At 37.8% G+C, this 12,588-nt stretch overlaps 1 protein-coding gene across 4 annotated transcripts in view; it reads left to right on the top strand.

Moving 5' to 3' along the window:
* TBC1D8B (TBC1 domain family member 8B) overlaps window positions 1–12,588 on the top strand; it is a 33,339-nt gene that overhangs the window by 9,819 nt on the left and 10,932 nt on the right. For 3 of the 4 annotated variants that reach the window (XM_068204945.1, XM_068204943.1, XM_068204944.1), the window contains 11 exons: window positions 155–273; window positions 878–1,103; window positions 2,060–2,300; window positions 3,290–3,497; window positions 5,122–5,289; window positions 5,845–5,994; window positions 7,125–7,275; window positions 7,505–7,719; window positions 8,173–8,290; window positions 9,002–9,287; window positions 10,559–10,688. In XM_068204945.1, coding sequence (XP_068061046.1) covers window positions 155–273; window positions 878–1,103; window positions 2,060–2,300; window positions 3,290–3,497; window positions 5,122–5,289; window positions 5,845–5,994; window positions 7,125–7,275; window positions 7,505–7,719; window positions 8,173–8,290; window positions 9,002–9,287; window positions 10,559–10,688 — 2,012 coding nt within the window. The remainder of the gene's footprint in view (window positions 1–154; window positions 274–877; window positions 1,104–2,059; window positions 2,301–3,289; window positions 3,498–5,121; window positions 5,290–5,844; window positions 5,995–7,124; window positions 7,276–7,504; window positions 7,720–8,172; window positions 8,291–9,001; window positions 9,288–10,558; window positions 10,689–12,588) is intronic. The other variant, XR_011004127.1, reaches the window with a different exon arrangement.

Raw genomic sequence — 12,588 nt, forward strand, 5'->3', positions numbered from 1 at the left:
AATAAGTAACAAGAAATTTAAGACTTGTGATTTTGACTTGTGTATCTAAATTGCTCTGTGACTTAGGAATTTGCTAAGTATTCTCTTGATGAATAGTTTTGGTGAAATGATTGAAGTCTGTCCTAATTTAAAGTAATACTTTCTTTTTCAACAGGATCCAGCAGAGAAGAAATAACAGAACATTGGGAGTGGTTAGAACACAATGTTATGAAGACTTTATCAGTATTTGATTCAAATGAAGACATTACGAGCTTTGTCCAAGGAAAGATAAGAGTAAGTAACAGGCATAATTGGGAATGGCTAAGTATTCTTTTTCCTTTAACTGTACACAAATTATACATTCTCTGTAGAATATTCCAGGACAGCATTGTAATGCTGCCTATTCTGATTGAGTAGTATGTGACTTTTCACTTCAACATGTGCCACTGTTCCGTCTCTGCCCCACAACTAAGTAAGATTGTTGGACATAAACTCCACTTAATAAATGACACATCAAATACCTTTAGATAGTGGTCTAAGACTGTTGATAAATTATTCCACAGTAAGTTTAACAGTGCCTGGGAAGCATATGGTCTATTTTTTTTTTCTCTATATTTGCTCTCAGGTACTCTTGGGATTAAGTGAAGAAAATATGTCTGTTTCAGAAGAGGAGACACAGGAATGTGTGTCTTGCCTAAGCTGTGTCAGAGACTTGGTGGATGAGTCTGGAACAGCACATTTTATTTGTGACCTATGATTTGATCCTCAGACTCTACTTCCCCTTCTAAAACTTACTCTCCTGTTGGGAGAACAGGAACTGTGCTGTGTGCATGCAGGTGCATATATGACAACCACCCACATGGACACATGCATAAAATAATGTGATTTTTTGTTGTAGGGTTTGATTGCTGAAGAGGGAAAAGATTCTTTTGTAAGAGAAGATGATCCTGAGAAGTTTCGTGAAGGTCTTATGAAGTTTGAGAAGTGTTTTGGATTACCAGAGCAGGAGAAGTTGATTACCTACTACTCGTGCAGTTACTGGAAGGGCAGAGTGCCCTGTCAAGGATGGCTGTATCTTAGTACCAACTTCCTTAGCTTCTACTCGTTTTTACTTGGAGCAGAAAGTAAGTAAGCCTTGATGCTGAGCTGTGTCCCTTCATGCTTCATTGATCATCTTTCAGATTAGGAGGAATTCTTCCTGTGTGCTAAGGAAGCTATTTTACCATGTGAGCAAATGTCAACAGAGATGAGCAGAAGAGCAACATAATTTATGGAAAATTATGAGCAACATAATTTATGGAAATGCATACATTTGTGTAACATACTACTCAATATCCATTATTATGCTTCCTTAATTCAAGCTTCAGAGAGAAGGCAGACTTCCAGAAGTTACCTGTAGCTAAAAGTTGTCCGTCATCTTTAGTTCATGTTGCAATATTAACTCTATGAGGATTACAGTTATTTCTTCACACACAGGCTTAATATTTTACATGGGTGCACTACACACTGGTGATAACTGCACATAACTCTTTTTCCCTGTGTAACATTAGTTTGAAATGCCCAAACAAAGGTCTCTAATAGTGTGTACTATAACTGTATTTATGTGAAAAGTGGAAAACATACAGAAAATAGGATTCTTTCAAAGCTGATTTTGATCTGTATTGAGAAATGCCATGGCTACAGGACACAGTTCCTCTACATGCCAATACATGATGGATTTAATTTAAGAAGCCCTATTGGTGACCTGTTGAAGGGGTTTGACTTGTATGATGGTGTTTGTTTCGTGTTTGCAGTTTCACATAAGAGCTTAGAAAAGGTGATGTCAACTTGTGTTGTCATACACGGTCTTTGTTTTAATGTTTTTCTATGAAATTCTTTCCAATGGAATTAATTTTTAGGAAATACGAAGAGAATGCATTTTGTGTTTATTAGCTTGTAGTCCTTTCCAAGTGCGTTATCATTTGACTATGTTGTTTAATTATACTTTATTAGAGATGCTACTACTGCATTTCTTTTTTAGTACTTTAATACAGGCAGATATTGAGAAGTGACTCACATGTCCTTACCCTTTTATTTTCAGTAAAACTTATTATCTCCTGGGATGAAATATCAAAACTTGAGAAAACTACCAATGTGATTCTGACAGAGAGCATTCATGTGTGCTCCCATGGAGAAGATCATTATTTTTCCATGTTTTTGCACATTAGTGAAACATTCCTTCTCATGGAGCAGCTGGCAAACTATGCAGTTAGAAGACTTTTTGACAAGGAGACATTTGAGAATGATCCAGTCCTTCACGACCCTCTGCAGATCACCAAGAGGTAATGCACTGCTTATAGTTTATCTGTTCTGGGCCCAGTATTTGTTTAGGCAAAAGAAGAAGAGAATCCTTATCTCAAGGTGATTGTAAATATTAGCAAAGCTGATATTTTCTTAAGCAAATGTCTCATTAAAATGTTGGACCAAAGCCATGTGAGCCATTGTAACTTGTTGTTACTTGTAAGGATCCAAAGTCTGTATGAAGGCAGGAGGTGATCAAATCTTCAGTGCTGGTTTTCCAACTAAAAGGTTTATATTAGTTTGAATTTTGAAAAGGTGTTCTTGCAGCATTTAGGATTAGAAAATTCAGATTAGAGCTACAGTGTCTCCAGAGATATCTGATGAGGAAGGATAAGGTAGGGAAGAAACCATTTAATAGACATGGCTTTCCTGAGGTACAGCATTATTTTGGGTGGTGGGAAAGACATGAATACCAGTAACTTAATGGTTAAGGTCCTTCCTTTTCCTTTGATTCCTCAGTTTGGTAGCAATGCTGGAAAGAGATGCTGCTCTACAACTAAAATACTGTATCTGGCTGCAGTTATCTGTGAAAAATTAGCCCCTGGCAGATGTTTACAACACGTGCTACGTTTCTAGCTAATTAACCCTCTGTCAATCCAAAACTTGTTCTAGTTTTAAATGGATTATTCTGGAGAGACAGAGCACATAATGCTATTAATATCTTTTCTGCACTACCTGTAGGCCCTGTCGTGCTCCACTGTGTAAGAACATTATTGAATCTGGTCTTGTTTAGTGACATATTTAAATATTTTGTTAAGTGGATGTACAGGTAGGTGTGGTCCTGCCCTTTGTTGCCTCTTCAAGAAAAACATTGAACCCTCCAAATTGAGAACATAGATTATGGGAGAGCAGAGCATGGTATTTGACTGTCTTTTCCCAAGATTTTTTGACTTTTGTATTTGCAAAGACATTTAAACTTACTTAATTTTTCCTTTATTTTTCCTGCCAATGTGTTATGTTTTTATTCCAGAGGCCTGGAGAGCCATGCCCACAGTAAGCATTTTAGTGCATTCTTCAGGCTACCTAAAGAAGAGTCCTTGAAGGAAGTTCATGAGTGCTTTTTATGGGTTCCTTTCAGTCATTATAACACCCATGGGAAAATGTGCATTTCAGAAAACTACATCTGCTTTGCTAGCCAGGATGGCAGCCTGTGCAGTGTAATCATTCCATTGAGAGAGGTAATACAAACTACAAATCAGACTCACTTATACCAGCAGTTTTGCACTTGTGAAGTTTAATGCCAGTTTAGCAGATTTTCATTAGAATCTCCTTATTTTATGTGATGTCAGGTATTTCCCCCTACCCTGGATACTACATGTAGGAATTCTGTTTGTAGGTTTCTGGAACCGCTTTCATGTTTCAGACTTGTTTCTCTGTCTTCTTTCCATTTTCTATTTACTCTTATTTCTGTAGCTTGGTACAGAATCCAAATTTTTAATACTTTTTGTTAGTTAAAATAAAAAGCTTTTTCTGAGTACTTGTAGGTGAGTTAATGAGACATTCTCAAGGTAAGAAGTAAAGAACTGTAGTGGGTAGAGGACTTTGAAGATCAGTAATCATGCTGCTGTGTTTCTTACTCAGTAGTGCAGTTTTTTGCAGAAGTAGCAGTGCTGTCTGTTCAAAAGTCTAGGAAAATCCAGTTGTTGAGCAAGTAGTAATGCCATTACAGCTGATAATCTCAACAGTCTATAAGGACAGAATTAAGACCATATAGCAAAGGGCACAGCTCTGGAATTTCAATAGAGTACTATAGTATACTGCAGAATAACTTCTGGGGAAAAAAAAAACAAACCAACCCTCTTCATTTCTGTCTTGACTTCATGTGATCTGGGACATTGCCACATTTCAGTTGTCCAGTGTTGAAAGCTTTTTATCAACACCAGATACATTTTACAGTAGCCTACAAATAAGCCAGGTTCTACAATTGCTCTGTAATTGCTTTACATGCTCTGTGTACACACTAACATAAGACACCTGACACAGGGGGTGAGCTGTACTAATCTCAGCAGTACACTTGGTGTTCCCCACCTACACAAAACAATTTATTTGATTACCTCTAAATAGTGCTGCAAACAATAGAGACTTCCATAACATAAGAGGCTGTGTCAAAGGAGCTGGCTCTAAATTTATTCTTCTGCACTGTCAGACCCTCACTATTTGTTTTGCAGGACTGCAGTTACCTCATTTCAGTGGTCTTTCCTTCTTTACCTATAACAGTGTGCTCAGTGGTTTTCCATTCTTTACCTTTAACAACATGAATACATCAGCAATGCCAGCCAGTCTAGATTCTCATGATTGTCACACTTGAACTTGCATGATTAAACTGTTTTAACTGCTCTAGTCTGTAAGTGTTCCATCATGGCAATTAAAGTCAACTCTAGCTGTCATGTGTTATGACAGCTGTTTTGAAAGAGTATTCTCAGTGGAAATTCAGTCTGCAAAACTTGTTTCATTTGATTACTTATAAAAGTAATGTTTTCTCTGCTTTTGGATGGCAAGAAAAAAAGAAATTGCTTCAGTGGGTAGAAGGAGACAAAGTTTTCAAATAAGCTGAGCACTCACAGCTGAGAAAACCTTTTTGAAGATTTCTGGTACTCTGTTAAAAATCTGTTGTATAATACTTAGTGCCTTTTGCTAAAATAGCTACAGGCAGTTGAGCTTTCAACTTGTGACTTGTGTTACCTAGTCTGCTTGTGTGTTTCATACACTGTTTCATTTACATATGAATTCTTAACACGTTTTCTTTTTTATAAGTAAGCAGGTAAAATTCCTTGCTTAATTTATATGTCCTTGGTTCCATAGGTCACAGGGGTGGATACAGCAGATCCAGCCAACAGAGGAGTCAGCATTAGTACCAAAGGGAAAACAGCTTTTCGTTTCACAGAGGTGAGAGATTTTGGACTGCTTGTGGCAAAGCTCAGAATGAAATGCAATGCAACTGCAAGTCCACAGCACATCATAAGTACTGAGGTAACTGCTCTGGAAATTCTAATTTCTTAGAATTTGTTAATAGCAATAGGTCACAAACCTCTTGGTTTTAAGATTTAGAAAAATAAATAACTCAGCCCATGTGAAAGAGAATGAGTTGGACAATGGTGCTACTGTGAATGCATTCCCATTTGGGTTCCTTTACCTTGTTTTTCATCAGGTTTTGAAAAACAGCTCCAGCTGTTATGCTGGTTTTTAAGTGCTCTCAGGTTTTCTATACAGTTCACTGTATGAATGAGTTTTTTTTTTGGTGGCAATGGATGGTCAGACCTCCTTATCCTCCTATTCTCAATTCTCATTATGAATATTTGTTCTTTCATAATTTAGTTTTTTTGCTTGAGAGATGGCTTTTTCCCCTCAAGTGCAGCCTCCTGAAAGCCCTATGCAGAGCAGGGACTGCTGTTTATCATTTATTTTAGAAGTCTGTATCTGGCACCTGTAACTTAATGTAATGAGCAATAATGGTCTGGTATCAGTGCTGTTTCTTGGAGGATTGTTTGTTATTTATAAGAACCACTGTTAATTTTTTTTTTCAAGATTGCAGCTGGTTCTGCCACTGACAGTGCAAAGGATTTTGGTGCAGGACAATCAAAGATGGGCCAGAGAGATAACAGCAAAACTGTCAGTACAGAAGCACTTATGACTGTCTACCATCCTCAGGATGCTGAGAACCTTGACTCTAAAATGGTAAGGGATAAAATGGCCAACAGTTTTTGGAATTGAATTGGAAAGGAGTGAAGTATATCAAAATGAATTCCAGCCAGGCTGCTGATTTCCTCAGGGGCTTTGCCAGTCTTCTTTCATCTGCATTTTCTATATTTGGAGTCCACAGGGTGCTTCTTCATAGCTCCATTCAATTTTCTGCTAATCTTGTTTAATAATGATATGTCTTATCTTCATGGAGTTAGTTTTTCCTGCTCTTCCACCCCTCAGGGAAGAGTTGGCTGTTTGTTTTATGATAGTGAACATGTTGCATTTCTGTCTGAATTTTCAAGATAGAAAGTCACTACAAAGTCTCTGGGAGCAAGGAGAATGTTCTAAGAAATTGATTTAACTTCCTCCTTGTTTCCTTCTTCTGCAGCACTGTCTAGCAAAGTTAGGCTCTGAAGAATATTTATATAGCTGTTTTTGCAGCAGATCATCCAACTTTTGCTTTTCCATAGTATGTGAAAGAAGACAGGTTTTATTTCAAAATAAGTCTATCAGCAGAACTGAGTAAATTACAATGTGAAATGTTTTATATTAGAAATACCAGAAAACAAATACCCTTTGGGCAGGACAAAAGGGAATCCAGATTTTTAAATCCTGCTTTTTATATTATGTTAAACAGAAGTGATTTTCTTTTCAGTACCTTTAACTGCTTTAACAATGTTAAATCTTAGTGCTGCATGCTCAGAAATTGTAGTGGTGACATTGACCCTGTCTCAGCCCTAGAGCCTCACATGAGCTGGAGCACACCATCAGCAATTGCTTTGCTACACAGAAATGTCTGTTTGACCTTCCTGTGCTGTGGCAGTTTTGGTTTCTGTCAGATGGGATACTGGATTAGATCTACCTTCTGTCTCATCTTGTATAAACATACTTTAAAGAACAGTAGGTCATGTATGAGATGGCATTTTATGCTAAATTTGTGCTCTGCATAGGCTGGATCTTGCTCTGATTTGCTTCAGCACTCATTTCACACATCAATATGGATTCCAACGCTGCAGTTTCCAGTTTATATGAATAGAACTGGGAGCAAAATTTATTTTTGTTCTCTGAAACCTGAGGAGAATCTACCAGTATGCTTAATGCTTGTTATCTTCTGCTTTTGGTAGTTGAAAGAAAAGATGAAGGAACAATTGTGGAACATCCTGTTTGCGGAACGGGGCCATGGGGTCAGTATGTTTCGAACAAAGAAGACTCGAGACCTAGTTGTAAGAGGCATCCCAGAGGCATTAAGAGGAGAACTCTGGCTGCTCTTCTCAGGTATTGCATAACAAGCATAACTGGTTCATTTTGGGAGTCATCATTGGCAATGTTCATTGCTGAGTGTTTCCATTAATTTCAGTAGAATTACCCTGACACATTACTTCAGTAATATCTGGAAATTCATGAGGTACTTCACTAGTCACCAGAATTTTTATACAAATTGCAAACAGTCAAATTACTGCTTCACTGTTGTCCTCTAATACCGTGCAATGCAATGTATTGGCAGGTGCTGTAAATGATATGGCATCCAACCCTGGTTATTATGCTGAGTTGGTGGAGAAGTCCTTAGGAACATGCACTTTGGCTACTGATGAAATTGAGCGAGATTTACGTCGCTCCTTACCTGAACATCCTGCTTTTCAAAGTGACACAGGAATTTCTGCCCTCAGGAGAGTTCTTACAGCTTATGCATTCAGGAATCCACAAATTGGATATTGTCAGGTATACCAGTTTTGAGAGTCTTAGTGTTAGTTGTTGAAATATTAGCTCATGATGGTAATATAGTAGCACCTCATAAAATCTGTCACAGAACTGTGGAATAGTTTCTTGCTTAGTGATTCACTTACTTTGCTTATTTCATGCCATTGTGTAAAATGAGTTTTTACATTGTACTTGGATTAGTTTGTAAATTCTGTCATGTCCATTTCATATATGAATTTGCATTCTAACAAGATATATGGCACTTGAAAATATTTTTATGTACTTTAGATACTCTGTTCTGTATTTAATAACATAGAAGTAAAACTCTTGTCCTGGATATGGCTGTAGGTTATCCCAGCACTTTTAAAATGTGCTGTAAAGTGCTTTCAGAAATACAAATTCTAAGAAATAATACCAGTTGTGTTTTCATCATCTTTTCTCTTAAATGTTTCCTTTCCTGTTTGAATGTTGCAGGCAATGAATATTCTGACATCAGTGCTTCTGCTGTATGCTAAAGAGGAGGAAGCATTCTGGCTTTTGGTTGCTGTGTGTGAAAGGATGCTCCCCGATTATTTCAATCGCCGAATCATTGGTAACATCCATCTGCTTTTTTATCTATCTTGAATTGAGTGTCTACCTATATTGAATGTCAATGGTTATTCATTAAGAACAAATATAAGGAATGAGCTGAAGACTGACCAGTGGAGAGAAACCATTGCATTTGCTTCGGTATTGTGGAGTAGAAAATGGAGAACATCCCATGATGCTCCTTAAAATAGGCATGGATGTGATTTTCAGATATTGTCAGTATTCTAGGCATAACTATTCAGAAATAGTCAGTTAGACTATTACACTGTTCCTTTGGAATTATAACTGCAATTCCTACTATTTATTTGAAACTTAGCCAGTTTAGATAAAGGAAAAGGAGTTACTGCAGGTCCAGACCTGGACTTTGATCTCATATGCAGTTCTTACAGATGTATATGTTAGAAGCAAATGGGGTGTGAAGTTTCTCTCTTGTTGCAGAGGGAGGGTACTGGCTGTCAGGAGAGTCACTGGAAGCAGCCATCTACTCACCGAAGTGCCAGCACACTTTGAGCATGCCCAAGGCTCTGGCCCCAGGCATGGAGAGCACAGCTTCCAGCACGGGGGAAGGAGCCAATGGTTCCCTGCAGCTGGGCCTGTGTGTGCTTGTACAACAAAGCTGCACTAGGACAGGAACTTTGTTTCTGGTTAGTGCTCTGAGAAGTGTGCTTCTCTGTGTTAAGATTTGGGTGGTGGTTTTGTTATCCTTTCCCTGCAGGTGCCTTGGTAGATCAGGCAGTGTTTGAGGAGCTCATCAAGGTTCACCTGCCTCAGTTGACAGACCACATGACGGACATGACTTTTTTCTCCTCGGTCTCTCTCTCCTGGTTCCTTACCCTTTTTATCAGTGTGCTGCCAATTGAAAGTGCAGTCAATGTGGTGGACTGTTTCTTCTATGATGGAATAAAGGCAATCTTGCAGCTGGGCCTTGCAGTGCTGGAATACAACATGGAGAAGTTGCTCACTTGTAAGGATGATGCAGAAGCAGTCACTGTTCTCAACAGGTATCAGTGTAACTATTACTCTTTCAGGCTACATAGCAGCTGCTATAATTGCATGTAGATGAGTCATTCTGAGGTAGCTGAGAAGACATCAAGCCAAGACTTCCAAAGGCTTCATGGGAATTAGTGCTCATCTCAGGCAGAAATTCTGGAAGAGGTGTCTGGAAAGTGGGCCTGGATCCTCTGAACATCCCATCCTATATTCAAGTTCTACTAAAACCATAACTATTTTGTGAATTTTAAAAAAAAAAGCAATGTGCTTTTAACCTTGAATTTCTATCATGTATAGAAGGCAGATTGCCCTGATGAGAATATCTAAAGCACATTATGACTGTTCCAGACATCAGTTCAGGCATCATCTTACAGCAGCAAGTTCTTCAGCGTAGTTCTTGTAGTTTAGGCTGCTGAATCCTCTGCTGTTAATGGTTTAAAACAGAAATAAGACCAAAAAAATGTGATGAGCTCATCAGTCATGATGAGATGTTTGTTCTGTGTTAGCAATGTGAAGTGTGCTTTAAACTGATGTACTGCAAACAAAACTTGTACAGTTTTTTCTTCACTAACTAAATTCTCTTGTTGATTCTGTGGTTGTGTATCATGGAATATTAGAACAGCAAAATTACTGTGCTATAGCAGTTAATGAGTTATGACTGTTAAGAACTGATGATATGAATTTCTGTTTAGTGAGGCTTTTACATGTTGCATGTTTGAATGGAGTAGGAGCTACAGAATTATTGAAGAAAATGTAGTTTTTGTTATGAGACCATGCAGTCTGGTGTTTATTGTAAAATCTGGCTTCCCAGTGGATCTATTTAGGCTGGTTATGTAGGTGAGATAAGCAGGTACAGATCAGGCATGTCTTTGTCTTATGTGTCTGGGGGAATTGTCTTGTTCACAGTTCAGGACAAGCCTTTTTCTCTGTCCCAGTTAGTACAACCTTGCTATATGGATTAGAAAACCAGGGGAATGCAAATAGAAGGGACCTTGGAAAGAGTTTAGTTTAACTTCCCACTCAAAAGGGGATTGCTGCTAATGCTAGATCACATAAGCTCCGTCCTAAAAACTCCCAAGGCTAGAAGTTCTACAACCTCCTCTGGGTGGGTAATTCCCATGTTTGTGGATTTTTGTTACTATTATAGCATGTTTGTACTACTGACTGATATTCTTTATTTTTTCCCATTCTCTACACGCTTTTTCTTCCGTAGATGCCAATATTATTGTTTTATTGTGATAAACTGGTTCCTGCTGATTTCTCATGTGTTTGCTTTGTGCAGATTTTTTGACAGTGTCACTAACAAAGACAGTCCTTTACCTCCAGCTGTGCAGCAGGGCTCCAACCTCAGTGATGCAAAGAGTGACCATCCAAAAGTGGACATCACTGATCTGATCCGAGAGTCAAATGAAGTATGTGTTTTTGTGGGCATGTTTTTGCATCCCATGCAGTGCTAATGTTTCATGGGCTGCTTTGAAACAGTGCAGTTGCATTGTACAAACTAGGGTAGAAAATCTGTCTGGATTGGTAGAAATTTGGCTTTGTACTTTGCTGAGCCTCACTGAAAACCTTATAGGTTATGGGATGGGTTTGCTTTTCTGTTGTTGTGGCTTTTTAACTGCTGGGAAGGTGCTTTCTAGTCTGTCCTGAGTGGAGTTCCCAAGATTCATCACTGGTCATGTATTGCCATCCCTCATTAATATTGTTAGTATGGTAACTAAATGACAAAATACAGCAGAAACAGCCTTTATGTTATACTAATTTGAGACTGATTACTGCACATTGCAGATACTAGTAACTTTTGACATAACAATGCATATGGGAAGCTGTGTACTTGAGAAGTTTATGGTATGGCTTAAATGCCCTCTAGAGTTGTATTGAGTGAAGAAGACCAACTATGTTCTTTAATTACTTTCTTTCAGTTTGCAAGTTTACTTTCTGCAATGTTAAGCTTTGGAGCTCTGCATTGGGGAGGAGATCTAGTTTCTCCTTTTTCTCCCCAGATTTCCATGAGACATTCTTTTCCCTTGCCATGATGTGAATCAGAGTATGAATCTATTTGTAGATAGGTTTCTGCTCAGCCCACCAGAAGTGAAAGGCAAGCTGAGAGAAAAGATGGTCACATTTTGCTCTTTCTGTTAACTGCTTTCTTTTATTTGGGTGATACTTATTTTGTTTTCTGGTTCACAGTTGGAATGTTTTTAGTAAAAAAATCCACAGTATATCTATTTTGAAAAAGTGTCCTGACCTTGACTCAGAAAAGATTAACTAACTGTAATTTGTACAATTTAGAAAATGCCTTCTTTGATTTTTTTTTTTCTAAGATGATGCTACTTTTAATGGGGTAACACAGTGTCAAGAATCGGAAACTCAGTTTCTTTTGGAACTGTCTCTATAGCACTGGGCTGGTCATACAAAAGTCTGTTCTGTTATAGTATTGTTTTAAAAGAATGTTATACTGAAGAATCATGTTAGGAAAACCCTGTAAGATTCTTGAAAAAATGGTTGAGAGTTCAAAGTGAGGATGAATATTTGCAGAATAGAGACTAGAGACAGTAAATAATGAAGTGCTATATATTGCATTCAGAAGTGTAAGTTGAAGCTTTCACAGAGATGGAATCATGACTGAAAAACAAAAACTCACTTTCTTCTGCTGGAGATGGCACCAAATCAATAGTGTCTGATATGGCTTTTGAACATTGTTTTAGGCAGATCTTTGAACCTGAATCTTCCACTTCCAAAATAACAGCCCTGTTCCTAGGCCCATATCCCAGTTTCTACCTCACAGCCCCTTTTTCTTATGCAAATTCAGTTTCAAATTCAAGTCTTCAGTTGAAACTGAGTTTCTTCAGTGCTGGCAAATATCTCATATTTGAGAGCTGCTCATACAAAGTAAGAGTCAATTTCCTGCTTTCCATTTTGACCAGACAGGTAATTTCAACAAAGTTGTGGTCTGGTGAGGAGTTTTATTTTCATACCACTGTGGAAATAAAATAAAACAATTTTTGAAATGGGAAGATTGCTGCAATGGAGAGTTGTCATTCTGCAAATAGGTTACAAATTATGAAGAAGTGAACAGAGTTACTCTCTGTGATACTGTTGTTTATACAGCTGTTCACAAGATAAATGAGTTTAAGTGAATTTTAAAATGTAGTTCAGTTTAATTCCTTTAACTCATGCACAAATGCAGATTCTTTGGCAGTCTAATCAGGCATGAAGAAGTCATGTTTACCCAGAGAATGGAAGACTGTATAACATTTTATCACATTAATTCAGATTTTCATCATATATTATATATATATTCTTACTAAG

This window comes from Anomalospiza imberbis, chromosome 14, assembly GCF_031753505.1.
Source record: "Anomalospiza imberbis isolate Cuckoo-Finch-1a 21T00152 chromosome 14, ASM3175350v1, whole genome shotgun sequence".
Classification (NCBI taxonomy): Eukaryota; Metazoa; Chordata; class Aves; order Passeriformes; family Viduidae; genus Anomalospiza; species Anomalospiza imberbis.